The sequence below is a fragment of the Pararge aegeria genome, chromosome 7 (assembly GCF_905163445.1).
Source record: "Pararge aegeria chromosome 7, ilParAegt1.1, whole genome shotgun sequence".
NCBI lineage: Eukaryota > Metazoa > Arthropoda > Insecta > Lepidoptera > Nymphalidae > Pararge > Pararge aegeria.
In genome coordinates, this window is record NC_053186.1 from 9943744 (window position 1) to 9960478 (window position 16735).

At 35.3% G+C, this 16735-nt stretch overlaps 1 protein-coding gene across 7 annotated transcripts in view; it reads right to left on the reverse strand.

Annotated features, from left to right (window-relative positions):
- LOC120624924 (brain tumor protein) overlaps window positions 1–16735 on the reverse strand; it is a 190648-nt gene that overhangs the window by 57843 nt on the left and 116070 nt on the right. Inside the window, exon 1 of one of the 7 annotated variants that reach the window (XM_039891739.1) lies at window positions 8836–9065. The exons of the other annotated variants lie outside the window; for them this stretch is intronic. Within the exon in view, the coding sequence (XP_039747673.1) occupies window positions 8836–8858 (23 nt within the window). The 5' untranslated portion in view covers window positions 8859–9065. Of the gene's footprint in view, window positions 1–8835; window positions 9066–16735 lie in introns of those variants that run through there. 7 annotated transcript variants of the gene reach the window in all.

Here is a 16735-nt window from a genome sequence, read left to right on the forward strand (position 1 = left end):
TAATGGGCTAAACTTGTTAATAGCGCTTTTTACTTAAGAATTTTATATTCACATAAAGATCTTATGAACTCGTCTTCTGATTTCTCGTCTTCGTTGAAAAAAAAACTCTTTTGTATTATAAAAAGAGCGATGAAGTTGGTAACAAAGGTGTTATGTTTAATGTGGAACCGTTATACTCGTAAATAAACGAACTTGCTCAAGACTAGAAAATCTTTTGTATGGGAATAGAAAAAGTCACCTGACCGTGTGAATAGATTTAGGGGTTACTTTCTTCTCACGTCTTGGGGTGACACGAATAATAGTTTAATAGTTCCAACGGTTAAGACATGGATATGGGGTCGAATAGTTTATTATATACTCTCTTAAAGTTAATTATGCAAGCGTGTAAAGATATTTGGACGAATAAGTTGCCCAACTACTATTTAGTGTCCATGTGTGCGTAAATAAAGCTTTTCTCGTTGAATTATGTTTGGGACTAATAATAATAATGTTATGGACTGCTGTATTTTATGCAGATGAGCAACGTATTTTATTAACTGAAATGACCCTGTATGTTTTTGATGAGAATAATTCTAGCGTACGTAATAGACCATTTTCGATTTTAAAGCAGGGTAACTATTGTCTACTAAGAGGTTGGTCTTACATTAATTACGAATTTAATTTAAGCGCCTTCTCGGAAATTTGTCTTGAATATGAGAATTTAATGGCAATAGTTTACATGCCAAAGTAACTCTTTTTGGAATGCGTTGGAGCATTTCCTTAAGGTTTTGCAGTGCAATATTTTTTTCAAAAATTATGATGCCTTCGTGACTTTCGAAAATAAACGTTTTCTTAATTAAGTATACATACGTAATTCGACTTACTTTAATAGTAAGAGGCATACCTAGTGATATAATTCGGAGGGTTTGTATGTGGATTTGTTGTTTTTGCAGCAACGGAGCACTGGATCTACGTAATGTTTTAGTGACGTTGTTTTTTTAATCTCAGGAAGAATACTTGAATAAAGATGCAGATTTTGTCTGTACCTAAGACCTAGAAACATATTATTACAATACTTTTAAATTTTAATAATAATCTTGAATTTCTAACACACGCAATCTACCACAGTAAACTAATTCTTAGTATAATCTATTCTATAACCCGTTTACTACACACGCCGTCAAATGTGGGTTAACCTAACAAAGTTTAAGCTGGCCTCCCCTACTAACTATGTTTAAACTTTAATCTACATTACTTTGCGTTGTAAAATAACTTATTCGTGCAGTGAACTTTTTAAGTTACCTAATACAACCCGACTGCGGATAGGCAATTTATTTAACAGACTTTGAATGTTTGATCAAAATTAAAAATTCTTTGTTCAAATATGCCTAGGTGTCATATAGCCTGTTATGTTTTTTTTTTAATTCTAAGTTAAACATGTCATACCGCTGCTCAGAACGGAAGACTTTGTCTGTAGGATCGTGACTATCCACGGCCGAATCCTCCCACCATATCAGAGAACATTCCGAAATTATAAGTTCCTAAATTACACCGGCAAGGATCCCGGAACCTTTCATTAAACATTGTCTGTTTAATCAGCGATCACCACTGCGTCACGGAGGTTGAAATGAATCGATGTGCTTAAGCAACTATCCAATACCTACAATATATATCATGACTCATGAAGTTTAGTAACATTTATTCCTATCAGCGAGTAATGTAACAATAATTACAAACTATTGCCACATCAAAGGTACTTTGCTGTATAAAAAATCACACACGATGCAACCTGTAACCCGATTACGTGTGACTGTAGGTTAGACATAATTGCATTATTCTGCTGCGGCGGCGATAAAGTGACGTCACGGCACATCAGAAATCAATACGCGTCAAGATGACATTTCCGCTAGTAACCATTTGTAGCTCCATCTTGTGGTTCAAGTGATACGGGAATAGCGACTTGCTTTACTGTCTGAATTTAAAATATGTATTCAATACCTGCTGAATTTAGCTAGGCACTTTAAAAAATTTACTTTCCTATTCTTGAAGGGGATTTAAACTTTACGAGCCAAAATACCAATATTCTTAAGATTTTGATTGCATTATATGACTGTGTCTAAGGTTGAAAACACTCTATGAAGGGCTGTTGCTTATAATTTTTTTGCTTTTGATTGGTCTAGTGCTTTTGAGTGGTAAGATGCTATGGAATTTCGTTTTTAGTATACACTCCAAGCCAATACTGCTCACAGGACTTTGGCCCATCTCCGTCCGTCTGTCTATAAACTTAATACAAATCTCAGAATCCGTGAAACGCAAGAAACGACGGCAATTGTGATTAGAATCAATCGTTTATATAAAGTTGAGTTGCAGTATATTTATTGAACGTGCAAGAACGCTTGAAGCTTAAGCCTTGTAAAAAAAATTCTCACGCGAAGAAAAGAAAGTAATTAATTCTATTAATCACGACTGGCAGCCCTGAGGAATTCCTGCTATGACTAATGGGGAAGACGCCCCGTCCTTTCGGCTCCTAACATAGCTGTATTGAATCTCCGTCTTTTGGAGACCTTGATTTTCTGGTCGTTTTAAAGATTGAATCTCACTTAGCACTATAGATAAATAAAAAATCCGGTCTCTTCATATCCTTCTCGCTCGTACCAATGTATTAGAACACAGTAAAGGTAGGTTCGACAACTGTTTTTTTACAGTCTGAACTGCAGGGTAGACACAAACTTATTTACTTAAAACTTTAGTTAAAGTAAACGAACTTCAGTACCTACTGTCACATTTTGTTCCAGTAATACGATATTTAAGGCTGGGAATAAAAGCATTAAAACAAGAATAAAATTGTAACTTGTTTTTTTAATTGTTATATAGTTTACCAGGAGGCTTCATGTACTTTCAAGGCAACACGGTGGACTTCGCCGATTTCTTAAATCCGAAATGGGAACTGGCAAATCGATCCAAGGGCCTCGTGCTCCGTGTTCGAACATGCTAACCAACCAACCAACGTGGTCATGAACCTTATCACAAACATTAAGAGGTTTCTTTATCAAGCCGCATTCTAAAACTACCTGATGTATTGTAACAACAATAAGGAGGGACAATACTACCCCGGCGTTGTCTTAACCCTAACACGACAGGTAGAGCCTTCTACGAACCAACAAAAACATATTTGCGGCCAAGGAAATATATATTGATAAAGAAACAAAGGAATCGCGTTCGCGCGGACCGCATCGCAAGTTTGGCGCCAGGGGAACAAAGAAAATAATGAATAAAAATTACAGCTTTCAGGTACGGGGTGTGGGAATTTTCGTAGCACGGATGGGGTTATTGTTTTATTTCCAACCGCTAGGTTGTCGCGTGGTAATTTTCCTTTTTAACTAAAATATTTACATCAGAATTGCATGCCTATAGGATTTGCCCATCTTCAAAACGACCAGACAATCACCAGGTTGGACGGACGAGTTTGTGGTCGCAGTAGATGGTAATAATAGCACAGAGGATTCCGCTGCCCGTACTTCACGTCACCCTTAGCAGGGGAATTTATAATTTCAAAATTTTCCCTGGACTGGTCTGAGCCTTCGTTCGATGCTAGTTACCATCCAACCGACAAAGCGATTTTCCATTCCGGTACGATGCTGCTCGGAATCTGATTAGAGGTATGGATTTCATAACTATCCCTACAATGTCAGTCGCTACCATCCTAGTCTGCACTCTTCATCATCACTTACACCAGATTAGACAGGTGGGTAACCGCAGTAGCCTGTTCTCCGTGGTATTCTTTTTGTCGACTCGTAGGACACCCGCGGGAAGAGTTCGTATCACCACACGGCACAATTTTTGTATTAGTTTATTTTAATCTTGTAAGAGGCGATCGTTGCAAATTAAACTCAATGTCCATCGTATTAAAGATGCAGTCACGTTCGCCACGTAGCTGTTAACTTGCATGTCCGAGCGCAGTGATCACCATTTGTCATTCCCACCATTAGGGCGCGGCGGTGCGCACTGCACAGGGTGGTCCGGTAGCTACAATGGCACACCACTTAAGCACGAGAAGGAAACTGTGCGCTATCCCTCACGGCCATAAATCAAATCGAACCTAACGACTAACTAAAATCTGAATACCAAATCTCTGATGTCTCTTAGTTACGGGAGCGATGGTTTGATGCACTGAGCGGTTTGCGATTTTAAAGTAACAAACGTTCTAGGAGCTTCTAGGAGCGGATTCCACGAACAAATATATTTAGAGATAAGCTTTCTTTGTAAGTGTACTATATTTCATATTGTTTGCTTACTAAATAGATTAAAGTTTACGAATATGGTTATCGCCATTATATCACTACCATGTTTTCATAAAATGTATGCATCATAAGGGGCCTTATGGGCCTACTTGAATATATATACTTATGACTGACTTTTGACTTTAATAAATAAATAGGTAACAGGAATTTAAAAAAGATTGCATGTGATAGTGTGAATTGTACTATTCAAGACACGCATAAAATTTGAAAAACAAGGCTTTGACTAAGGGTGGTACATCTATACTGATACCGGTTCAGTATTTAACTAAAACTGCTGAAATTGAAAACTTATTAATGAATTACTTTAAGTTCAGAAAACAAATATTTAATTATTAAAATAACGTTCCTTAATTAACTAAATAGACCGGACTATAAGCAAACTTTATTCAACTATTTGTATTTTTAATAAGGAATGTACTTAAGTTCTTTTTGTGTAATCTTTACTTAATCAATGTCAAAGCGATGCAAATAACAATTAACAACTCGCTCCTCTCACCGCTCAGCTTGTACATAAAATCATACCCTAAACGGACGACATTCGGTCTAATAACTATTAGAGCAATCAAGATAGAGGGCTTGCATAATTCCCTATTTCATTTCAGCAACGGTATAGTTTGACGCTAAATATTTGATATTATAGCATTGCTAGCTGTACACTGCTATGCTTTGGTAAAGCTCATTCTAATATTAATTCCCTTTCCTTAGGGAAATAAGGAATAAAAAGTATACACACTCTTTTAGATAAATATAAACATACGGCTGTTTCTTTGATACACCCCCACACAGTTAGCCCCTGACTGCAATCTCGTCTAGTAGTATATGAAGATAGTCTCAAATGGATATTTTTGGTTATTTGGTTATTAAGGTATACACCCATAGCCCTATGATTTTTAACACGCCGTGTCACCGAAACGCTAAAACGCTTGGCGGCACGTCCTGGCCAGTAGGGTGTTAACTAGCCACGGCCGAAGCCTTCCACCGGATAAACATTTGTCTTTGCCAATGTCTCGTTGTTTCGGATTACGGTTTATTAAGCTTTAACGTTAATTGTAACTTTGTATGTCTGGTAGGTATACAAAGAGGGGACTGGCCGCAGCATCTGTCAGAATTATGACTAAGTTTGCTATTATCTACCTACTATATTTCCAAGAATCTGTGTGTTTACAAGAACCTCGTTGAAAACAATTAGTTTATTCCGGGAAACTGTGGGACGAAGCTGTTCGTAGTAGCTGTTATAATTTGTGCTATTTTGCTTTAGATTAATTACTATAATAATTCCTTTCTTGTAAATCAAGTAGGAGGAGCTCGAAATTACTTTTGGGGGGCCGAGTTCGAATCCCAGCACGCACATCCAACTTTTCGTTGTTAAAGGTGTGTGGAGTCCACCAATCCGCACTAAGTCAGCGTAGTGGACTAAGGACTCATCCCCTTTTCAGTGTGGGAGGAGACCGTGGCCTTTAACGGGCCGTTAATATGAATGAAATAAAAAAAAACATCATTGTTATTTTTTCGTAATTTTCTGTTTTTTTTTTATTAATATACCTAACCTGAGCGGTTTTCTTAAAACGAACCGATGTGTTGCAATTCGATATCGTAAGCCATAAAATGAATAACAAAGACAGTTTGAAATAGGTACAAGATCATTCTAGAGAGCATCTATCCTATAATAAATTACCAAAAAAAAAAAAAGTTGAGGAATAGAACTAAAGTTGGGAATATCCGAAACAATACCGTACAACGGGAAAGAGACAGCATTGTAAGTATGTACAACATACCTAATACCTATGAGCAGAATTAAAAAAAAAACTTAAAACAAATCTTTGGATAATTCTATATTGTTGATGCCTAAAAGAGAACAATCAATGTATTGAAACCTATAACTAAACTAATACATTTATTAGATTTTAAATAATTTTTAATGGTCGCCGGAAATTTGTCTAATTGTATGAAAAGTTCTAGTCAACCAAAGTCTAGATAAAAACACTCACATGCGATAAGACCGCGTGAGTAAGTTTTTGATAATACAATTTACGTACAATAAAATGTAATAGACATTTTTATTTCGCAATTATTACGAAATAATATGAAATTGTTGAGGATATTATAATTATAGATAGGTATACCCCGCGGTTTCACATGACGAATAGGGATTTAAGGGTGGCGTTAAATATACCGTAACCTTCATTAATATCGACATCGATCTCGATTTCTGAGGTAAGCGCGTACCAATATATAAAACACCTCTACAGCTTTATAATAATTGCCTAGATGTAGTACAGCTCTAGTAAAAATGCGCCAAGTAGGTATTTACAAGGTAGAAATCCTTGTTATCAGAGAAGCGATAGGTACTAGGTAACACGTTCCTACAACTTATCGCTGTAGTACAATAAATCATGCATACCTAGCAAGCAAAACTGCCCAGAGCTTTAAGAAAAAAAGTGCAACATAATCTGCTTATGTTACTTACCTATATATACGAACAATACACACATCGCCATCTAGCCCCAAAGTAAGTGTAGCATGTGTTATGGGTACTAAGATAACTGATTAATATTTCATGAATAATATACATAAATACATAGAATATTCATAAAAACACCCAGACACTGACAAATATTCATGTTCATCACACAAACATTTTCTAGTTGTGGGAATCGAACCGACGACCTTGGACTCAGAAAGCAGCAGCCCACTGCGCCAGTCGGCTGTCACGTATATGTACATGATATACATATACGTATACAACACGATACGCTGTATAAGTACATGTATTTTGCTTATACGAAATTTCCATATCGAAAGATTCGATAGTTAGGTAGGTATATACTTTTTTTGTTTTTCCACTGGTTAGCCCTTGACTCCAAAGTAATCTTCGTATGCAGTTATATTAAAGCCCCCCAGCCTGTACTGTGCTATATTGGGCACTTGGATGATAATAAGCAGATGATAATAATGATGTGTACCTGATATAAGGTAAGTATATCATTACTTATTAAATGACAGTTCCCAAATCCACCAAACAGTAAAAATCTTAACTGAATACATATTAAAAATGTAAAAGTTTGTTTTTTGTTTGTCGTCCATACACCCTAAGTAACCTCTCAACTTGATTTTGGCATAGAGCTAGTTGAAAGGATGGAGTAACATAGGGTACTTTTTCTTCCAGAAAAACAAACGGTTCCCATGGGATTTGTAATAAACCGTAATATACGCGGGCGAAGACGGGCGAGACAGCTAGTAACCGCATAAAAAAATTGTAGATGTCTACCATAGTATTAAAGGCGTAACATAACAACGTAAGCTCCCAAATCGGAAGGCAATTTCTCTAAAAGGCTTCCCTAAGAACACACTGAAGGTTCTCGTATAACATGTGAACAAATGAGCAACCGAATTGGATTAAACTTGTTCTCCGAATATGTATTACACAATGTGGGCACCAGTTACTGAACAAAGCATGCTAACAAAGGTTTTTTTTCAGCTGACCTACAATCATATCCGTACCTGCTTATAGCTTTTAAATCAGTTTAAAAAGTAGTAAATGTTTTTATAAAGAAACTATTTTCGTGCCTAGTTTAATCACAGATTATTTAAATAAAACCCTTTAATAAATATTTTAATAGGTTCATAAAATTATTAAAATTTTTAGCATATCCACTCTTAATAAATTCGAATACGATATATACTTTTTTAAGGTTAGGATTTTTTTATTATCTCCGAGGAATTAAATTTCTTCTGTAGCATGAAGTAATTATTTCTATACATTAACAAAAAACCTTTAACTACCCAACTGGCAGAATCTAGGATACTACGATTTTTTGTATTGTTTTTAAGCCTATTTAAGTATTGTAATCAAACCAGGCAAAGCTGCGAATTCATGCTGTATTATATTATGAATAATAGTCATTTATATAAATGATTCAAGCAAAAACCGGCTGTAGCATAGTCAAGGGCATAACAACTAAGGTTAATCAACTTAAGGTGAACTCGTAAACTTGGTCTAAATTTAGTTGTCAAAGAAACCAGTCCACGTTTGAACAACATGTGCCTGCCTACCTACATACCTACCAGTATTTCAAGTATATTCCAACCGAATGAAACCGAATCCTGATGCAGCATATTAATTTGTAGTGAGAAAAAGCAAACGAATAGCTTTGCTTAGAACCTACGCAGAAATTCAACACTTACATCTACACACCTACCTATATTTAATATTTATGAGCAAAATGTCATACCTATCTAGTAGTCAAACGACTTTAAATTGTCCTTTACAGCAGCAGCTAATAAATTCGGCTATTTTTTTATAATACTAAGTAGGTATGTTTAAATGAACTAAATAAACGATTTGAATTTGAATTTAGAAACATGTCTTACATGGACATATTTTATTAATTATATGTCACAAAAATAAAGTCTTTTACAAGTTAATCTATCAATACAAAAAAAAGGTGACATAATATCGTGAAATATGTATTAATTCGAAAAAATTTAAAAATGTAACAGTTATTGCACTTAAAGTAATATAAAAAATACCTTCAATACAACAAAAAGTACTTACCAAACTAGATCAAATCCGTTCATTAAAAAAATCAGTCTTCAAATTGCCTAAAATTTTGAAACACCTTACTAAAAACTAAATTAGTACTAGAATTACTTTAGAAAACACTACAGCACGCACTAATAAACTACAAGTATAAAATTTTGGACACAATGACTAGATCAAAAAGAGCACACGAGCACAACCGTCCGCGTCAACGGTCGAATCATAACTGACTGAGGGGGTCAAGTTTTCGAAAAAAAAACACACACAACTGCAGGCAAAGGCACCCATACGTTATGGCTGAGATGACTACAACAAAAAAGAACCCTAAATATTATCGTTCCGAAAACATGCGCTTCCCAAAATTGCGATCCTGTTTTTAAAACATTATTTGTCTTTAAAGGTATTATTTCGAAGCTGTTATCCGTCTAAATCACGTGTGCCTTATGAAGCGGTGATATCATCGTCTTATAAAGTAAAAGCGCCAGTTACAACCGTTTTTTTCCTTTTGCAATGATTTTCACATTCAAGTTTTCAAGGCGATCCGCCTTCCGTTCATTGTACCCAAATTTTATAACGTTGTTAATTCAAATTGCCCTCAAATATATATAACCTAACGTCATTTCGTTCACCGGTTATTTTTTTCAATTAAATATCTTGATTTTAGTCTGTAACAAATGTAATTGTAAATCGCGATTTAACCTCAGTTTTGAATAAGCGAATTTTGAATTTAAATCCTATTGAAATTTAATTAACAAGATCCGAGAATACTTTATACATAAACTAGGCGGAATAAATTAAACCTTACCCGAGGTATATTATTAAAAGAGTGTGTAATTCTGGAATCATATTCATAATATACAAAAAAACGCGATTAAAAAAAACTCAGTTATACCTTAATTTATTTTTAACAAAGTATTCGAACTTAATTGAAGGTGTTACGTTATTTGAAACCAATAACTATGTAATATAATATTATGAACAAATGAATGAAAAAATATAGTAATAATATAACCGAAAAATGTATTTTATTCAACAAAATTGTTTTACCTAGATAATTACTATTAACGATAATTATTTCACCTTTAAATCGTTGATGTAGATTACAACATGTTCATTCATTATTTATTTGGATAAATAAAAGAAAATATATATTTGTTAATTTATTAGTATTATAAGCGAGGCATTAAAAAAAGACGATGAAAACTTGTTTTAATACGTACGACAAATTATTAATTACCAAGGTAAGTTAATAATAAAAAGTTTGGGAACCATAGCCCAGAGTTCAAGTTTTGCAGCTGTCGTTTACACACATGCGTACCTCCCGCGTGTACAATACAGCGCTTTGTTAATGTGTGCGATCATATAGGGTGTTTGTAGGGGGGGTAATGATTATTGTTTTTTTCCCTTTGTACCGAGATAGATTGGTTTATTGGTATTATTATCGAGTGTACTCGGCATTTTGAAGTTATTTTTTTCTATTACAGCTCTATTTGCTTTGATGTTGCGCTGGTTGTAATTAGTCGAATCAGCTTTGTTCTACAGATCTCCTTAAAATATATATATAGTCCGCAACCTGCCTCATTAAAAATATTTTATTTAATTTTCAACTCGTATTGCTAGTTTCTGAGCTAAGCGCGTGTTAACATACCTAAAAAGTCTTCAGCTTTATAACATTAGTAATTTGAAAAACGACTCTGCTCAAACGTACCCACGTTTGAGTTATTGGTGGGAACCAAGAAGAAATAACACAAGCTATCGATAATAACCGGTAGGTACCGACGGTAATCGACTTAAAAAAACCAACCAATATTGCCAGTGAGAATCGCGCAGGGAGGGTTCTGTACCATTATATTCAAAAACGGCCAAAAAATAATGTATGTTGTATCGTAACCCTCTAAAATATTTATTTGGTTTTATAGCGGCAACAGAAATATACCATCTGTGAAAATTTTAATAGTTTAACTGTCACGGTTCATGAGATACATCCTGGTGATAGACGGACGGACCGCAGTCTTAGAAATAGGGACCCGTTTTAGCCTTTGGGTAAAATATCCATACCCAAACTAAAACGGGCATAACTTCTTTGTTTTTAAGAAGATTATTAAAATTTTTGGGTTCAGTGTAGCTTCTTAGTGGTACTTTTTAAATTTCATTGGTATTGGATACTCGATTCCAAAGGGACCAAGAAAGGGAAAATTACGGATTTTTGCACGTTTGCCAGTCCTGTACACGGGATATAATAAACTTTATATCCTTGTATTAATAGACGTAAGTAGTTTAATAGTACTACTAATAATCGACCCATATGTGTGTTTTTCATGTAATAGTATTATATATCGGAATTAAAAGAGTTATTATTATTATTGGATTGACTCAAATCTGAGCTGATGGGAGGTTTCCGTCGCAGCTTTATACCATACACTAGACAGACCCGTCCCGCCAACCAATTAAACGATCATGTACCTACCATGCCGCTTAGAAACCAATGGAAAAAATAGCAACCTTGATTTATTAATAACAAAAAATAACCGGTTACAATTTATAGGTATATACCTAACTATTACGTCTATTACTTGAAATCGATATTTTAATCATTATTTACCACAGATATTCTTACTAATAATAATAGATGCGAAAGATAGTTTTATTTTCCCTTCTTGGCACGCAGCAACGTTTGCGATTATAAAATTAGTATGAATACGATATAACTCGGGGTAAAGTGGCAGATAGAACTAGTCCAGAATAAAATTTGCAGAAGCATCCAATTTTTTGCAATTTTAAATTATACCAAAGTATTTACAGTGAACGTGTATGGCAGGTGCCTTTTCACATGATTTGCATTTTTAGATTCACCATTGATATACGAGTAATTATTTATCGTAAGAAATACAGAATGATAACAGAGAAAATTCAGAAATTAATAATTATTAATTCTGTAAAATGCTGGTGTGATGAACATGAATATTTTTCAGTGTCTGGGTTTTCTAAATATTTGTGTATATTATAAATAAATTTAAACAAGCTAAGTTTTAGGGCTAGATGGCGTTGAGTGTATTGTCGTAATAAATTTATTTACCTATTTATTTATTAGCCAGTATAAAAAGAAAACATCTTTATTTCTAAGTTTCTGTTAATTTTGGTAAAAACCTATATGTCTAATACAAACTATCATTCAAGTTCCTAGCCCCTCAGTGCCTTTATACATCCTTCCTCAAGAATGTGGCAAAAGAGCAAAAAAAAAAAAACCGAATGGTAGTTCCTGAGATTAGTGCGTTCAAACAAATAAGAAAACATTAATCAGCTTTATTATTAGTGTAGATAAATAATATATATCCAAAGACACAAACCAGGTTTAGTCGTTTATTATAAGTACAAAAACGTAGGCAGTGCTTGTTAGACAGGTACTAATTTTGTAAGATATCAATATCGCAACTATGCAACGTTTAGTTGCTCATTATAATTATTTCGTGACATTACATGCAACGTGTGCATTATACAATTACCGAAAGCCAATGTCACAAGCATTGCGAAGTGTGTTAGTATGTCATCACACGTATCGTCGTTTGCTGATCAGCAAACGAAATGTTATACAATCATACAAACCCAATTACCTAATATGTTATTACCATCGTCGTCACTGCCATGCTTGTTTATGCCGCTAAGCAGCATTGTTGCAATTCTGGGTTCCGGTCTGAAGGGCGTGGTTGCCGGTGTTAGTACAGGCAAAAGAGGCTTAACATCTACATCTCAGGTTGATGGCGGCACGTTGGAGTACTTGTTCCTAGCATTCCCAGCTAAGCATAACTCTGTTTGTAAGCGTAGGCCATCAACTTGGTGGGCCTTCAATTATTACTGTGAGAAATACAATAATTTTTGTCTCCTAGTCTAATGTAGCATAAGACTAAGTTTGATAAAGAATCACCAGTTATGGGAATAAATTAAAAATGGCTTGATTTTTTTTGCCCTCCGATTATATCCACCGACAAAGGAGTTATATTACTTGTCCACCTACCTGCAAATATAATGTATATATTTTATTTTACCTTTTATAACATTTACATCGAGTCTTTACCGCCGATTTAACGTCACTGAAAAAACATTTTTTTTTACCCAAAAGAAGCTTTATTTACATATACTTTAAACTCCTTTTGGAGGTAATGGCTCGATATTACTTGGATAATATTATTTCTATCATTAACTACCTAACCTGAAGGAATAACTACTACGAGGCTTCCCACCAGAAAAAAAAAATTAAGATAGTTTGCATCCTGAAATATACGAGTTTACTTAGGATAATAAGCCTAGGAAATAAAACGGTTCCCGTATAACAGGACTTTTATGGTTTCGTTAAAAATCCCGAAGGATCTGTCTGGTTTTTGAGGAGTTAAAATTAAAAATCTTATAAATTTACCTATGCTTATGTATCTGTTTGCAAAATTTTTGCGATATCTGTTCAGTGGAAACGTAAAAACCAAGCAGAGTGTTTTCGAATTCATAATATTACAGTATGGACAAGTATTGGTCAGCATTAATTCTCGTGGGTATAAAATGTTAATTAATTATTATTTCTGCTGATCAAGTTGACGGATTAATTAACGGTCATCTATTACCGGAAACAGACGGTTAATTGGGTTATCGGATTAATCAGCGATAATCAAAACGCTCTCAATATAAACAAATAGCCCACCACTCAATGCCCAGCTGGATGTCCGATATTATAGTTGCTCTTTTTAACTCCCAAGATCAACTATTGTTAGTTGACCATTGGAGTTAAAAGTAACACCATAGTCATCACTTTTCTGCTCCTTACTCGCATCACTCAGAACTGGTAATGAGAAAATATAGGCGATGAATAAATGCTATGAGCAATTTTTGAACCTAGGATCTTGTGATCCGTGTTTGAACTATCCGACTATCGATGTAATTAAAGTCATCATTATCATCATTTCTAACCCAGTACCGGCCCGCGACATTGCACAGGTCTACTCTCAGCATGAGAAGCGCTTAGGCCGTAGTCCTCTACGCTGCCCAAGGACTGGTAGACTCCTCCCGCCTCAAATTCAAATTCAAATCGTTTATTTGCAGATTGGTTATACATTGTTGGTACACAAAATATAGGGACAAACAATCCGCCTTAGGTGGCATGCAAAAAATATATATGTTCGTACACTAATTCCTACTTACTATAATAATACTATCCTAAGTCAATCGAAATTATTAAGCTTTTGAGAACATCATGAATAAACCTCACACAAGTACTTTTCCTCGCGATATTTTCCTACACCACTAAAGCAAGTGATATTTGATTCCTTAAAAGGCACATATATATGAATTTTTTAATTTTCAATTTATTTCAAACAAACAAACACATAAAAAGTAATCCAAAGAATACAGATAAAGTCTGTGATTTCCACACTAGGATTCCCTGTGACGTGGAAATCACATAAACCGTGTAGTTTGAGACGATGTGAATTAACTAACTAGCGTAAGTTTTAAGGTTTATAATTGTATTCCTATGAACAAGAAACCAAAAAAACAAGAGAAAACTCGGTCCCGGCGAAATTTAAATCGAAGTCCTAACCACAAACTATCTACGCTAGTTAAAGACATATAATACATAAATGTATATGTATAGTCACTAAACATTAAATGGTACAGGAAACAATTACAAGCCGAGCGTGTATAATTTGCGACACTTTTCACCCGTGCATAGCTTCCGCCATTTTTATACTTTTACACCCCACACATGCAACCCTATCCACCTTGCGCCGTATTGGGGTAGGTCGTTTATATTTCGTAGAGGTCATTGCAATATAACCTCTTCGAACAATACAAGAAAATTTCATAGTTTTCTGGTGAACAATACAGTACAGAATTATAAAATCTAATCCGATATTGTGCGTTGTAGAAAATCCGTATCCGTAAATCTTGTGATCCGTATTCAAACTACCTGACTATCGACGCAATAATAGTCATCATCCCGCTACATGGCATATGTTTTGAGAACATTATGGAGAATTCTCAGGCATGCAGTTTTCCTCACGATGTTTTACTTCACCATAGAACTTGTGTTATTTTAATTGCTTAAAACTCACATAATTTGGAAAAGTTACAGGTTGTGCTGGGATTAGAATTCGGCCCTCCGAAAGTGAAGTCCTCCACTGGGCTATCACCAGTGGCGTGCACTTCATACATGCACAAAAGCACTGCATACCCAAATTATTTTATAGAAGTCATATTGGAGGGGAAAATTTCCATTTTATGCCATGTACCTGCTTTTTGCATACCCTGGTCAAAAACCCTGTGCACGCCACAAAAATTATGCATTTTCTAATTTGCTTCTTCGGGATTCTAACCTATGTCCTACCATAATTAAGACCACGGCGTTAACCACTCCACCGAGGAGGTCAAGGAAGCCAGCTACCACTTAAGGTCGAAGATTATTATACCATGGTAGGGATAGTAACCGTCACCGCGGACAAAAGTAATACCATAGCGCACAAAGGTCAATACCCGTGTCAACGACCGTACACCGGGCATGTGACGCGGCCATTTTTATTTGCGTTGAATCATCTTACGGCAACACAAGTGATCGACTGACAAGAACAAAGAGGCTCTCCATGGCGACGTATCTTCAAAGTATACTTTGAATATTCATAACATTTAAATGGAAGATTCGGAATCGAACAAAAGGTTTTATTTTTTTATAAATAAAAAATAAATATATATCGGAAATACACACATCGCTATCCAACCCCAAAGTAAGCGTACCTTGTGTAAGATAACTGATGAATATTTTGATAAATAATAGACATAAATACTGACAATATACAGATAAACACTCAGATTCTGAAATACCACAAAAAAAACAGTTATGGGAATCGAACCAAGCCTTAAGTCAATGCCAAAAAAGTAATAGGGACTGCCAACACAAGTGAAAACTATTACAAATAGGTTTTTAACAAATAGGTTTTCGACGGCCGATTGGCGTAGTTTGCAGCGACCCTGCTTTCTGAGTCCAAGGCCGTGGGTTCGATTCCCACTACAGGAAAATGTGTGTGTGATGAGCGTGAATATTTTTCAGTGTCTGGGTGTTTATATGTATATTCTAAGTATTTATGCATATTACTCATAAAAATATTCGTTAGTCATCTTAGTTCCCATAACACAAGCTAAGCTTTGGGGCTAGATGGCGATGTGTGTATTGTCGTAGTATATTTATTTATTATTTATTTTAACAAAAACCGCAGATAGTCTTTATTATCGCGGGATAAAATGTATCCTATGGCCGTTCGTTTTTGGAGACACTAATTGTTGGTCAGTAAATAATAATTAGAAGTAAAACCGCGTGGTGGCGGTAGATCAGAAATCAGTGGTCACCACCCCTGTGTCCTCTTCCCACGGGTTTCTAGAACCATCCGTGCTACTACTATCCGTGCTACTAGTACCATTTACTGCGATTACTAACGCTTCTCCCAGCGTGTTGATTATAGGCTAGCCCTCTGGTTGGCAAAGGCCTTTGGTCTAGAAGCGGACTGTTATAGGCTATTGATGAAATAATGAGTCGAAAGCTATGCAATTAAAGAAATAATTAGCCCACTCATGTGATTAAGCCCCCAATTGACCGAGTAAACCCACTTTTGACACAAATCCAAACCTCTCTTGCAATGAAAATAAAATATTCATATATTTTCATTTCAAACACCCTCAAACGGCTGATGAATAGTTTGTAAGAGCCGTAACACACTGGGCGTATCTTGTGATGTGTAGGTTCACACGATGCGTGATCAAATAGGCTTCAGTAGTCAGTAGGCGCGAAAATACTGTTGCGAGCATTCTTCGTCCGCTTTTATTACGGTTTTTTTACATATCCCGTGGGAACCGTTTGTTTTTCTTAACATATGTTAGTCTACAT